Here is a 1,567-nt window from a genome sequence, read left to right as displayed (position 1 = left end):
CATATGACTGTCCCAGAGACTTTTTCCATAGTGATTCTGTGAGCTCTGACTTGGTTTCAGCCACAAGCCAAGCAGGATCAGAGTCTGCCTCTTACACCTTAACGCTGGAGTGTGAGAGAGAGACCTTTTCAGGTTACCTCTAGCCTCTGGAGCACCCTTGAGTCCTCCCTTGCTGCAGGGAATTGCTGCTTTAGGAATACAATTAAGGGATCTCCTGTACAGTATGATTTTACTTGAGAAGCCTCCCCTGCAGGGACACAGTGTCTAACATTTCCTTTGGTTAGTGTAAATAATAAAAGATAAGTCTGTTCTGCCTGGGACTCCCAGTAAGAGAGAGGAACAGATTTTTGTTACTGAGGGGCTGCAGTGCTTTGTTCTCCTGACTACTATATAATGGGATTGAACATATTTGCTGCCATCTGGCCCGTTCAGCCGAAACAAAATACATCACTAATGTTCCGATTGGTTTTGCAACATCTTGTTCTTGTCAAAAAGTATTTTAAATTAAAACAGGCTTTTCCAGTTTGGGTTTGTCTTTTCCTAGGAGGCCATGGCAAAAATGGGGAAAATTGGGAGAGTTGTGCAGCCCAACCACGAGCATAAGAGGTAAGTCTGGGTTTGGGGTGTGGGAGAGTTCAAGGAAGATGAAGTTGGGGCTTGAATGTGAAGTTGGGGTCTGTCTCTTTGTAGTCCTGCTCACAGAATCATAGAATCACAAAGTCAATCAGGTTGGAAAAACCTCTGAGGTCATCAAGGCCAACCTATGACCTAACATCATGTCAACTAGACCATGGCACTAAGTGCTATGTCCAGTCTCTCCTTAAGCAAGAGTGCAGTGGTATTAAGCACCCAGAATTTTTAAGGAACATATTATATTTCAAGGATTATTTATATATTTTTAGGATTATTTAAGTGATATTTTAAAGGAATTTTTATGTGATATTTGAAGGGGTATTTATATCACATTTTAAGGGTTATTTGTATTATATCTGAAGGGTAATTTATGTTATATTTCTAAGGATTCTGTGTCCCATGGCCAACCAGCCTGGGGTGTGGGCTGTGATGTGGGGTGAGAGGGATGCTGAGCCCCTGTCCTGGCACTCCATGGGCAGCTGAGCTGCCAGTGGGTTGCAGCACCCTAGGTTGCTTTGGCACAGGGATGGGGCCCTTCACACCATGGCACATCCCAGGTGGTGTGAGCCCCCAGCACCGGGCACTGGGCACAGAGCACAAGGAACAGGGCACAGGGAATGGGGCACCAGGCACAAAGAACAGGACACAGGCACAGAGCACAGGGAACAGGGCACAGGGAACAAGGAACAGGGCATGGGGAACAAGGAACAAGGCACAAGGAACAGAGCACACAGTGCAGGGCACAGAGGACACAGCACAGGGCACAGGGCACAAGGAACAGGGCACAGAGCACACAGCACAGGGTACAGGGCACATGGCATAGGGAACAGGGTACATGGCACAAGACACTGGGCACAGGACACAGGGCACGGAGCACAGGGCACACGGAACAAGGAACAGGACACCAGGCATAGGGCACTGGGCTCCAGACACA

General features: G+C 47.7%; 1 protein-coding gene across 1 annotated transcript in view; it reads left to right on the top strand.

Annotated features, from left to right (window-relative positions):
• Nucleotides 1-606, top strand: part of LOC103809084 (FGGY carbohydrate kinase domain-containing protein-like) — a gene marked incomplete at both ends in the record, with an annotated part of 40,984 nt that extends 40,378 nt beyond the window's left edge. The window contains one exon of the mRNA XM_009081898.1: nucleotides 545-606. Coding sequence (XP_009080146.1) covers nucleotides 545-606 — 62 coding nt within the window. The remainder of the gene's footprint in view (nucleotides 1-544) is intronic.
• Nucleotides 607-1,567: the final 961 nt, after the last annotated feature.

Source organism: Acanthisitta chloris, unplaced genomic scaffold, assembly GCF_000695815.1.
Source record: "Acanthisitta chloris isolate BGI_N310 unplaced genomic scaffold, ASM69581v1 scaffold24679, whole genome shotgun sequence".
Classification (NCBI taxonomy): Eukaryota; Metazoa; Chordata; class Aves; order Passeriformes; family Acanthisittidae; genus Acanthisitta; species Acanthisitta chloris.
The sequence above is the reverse complement of the archived record's forward strand: the minus strand, read 5'-3'. Positions and strand labels throughout refer to the sequence as shown.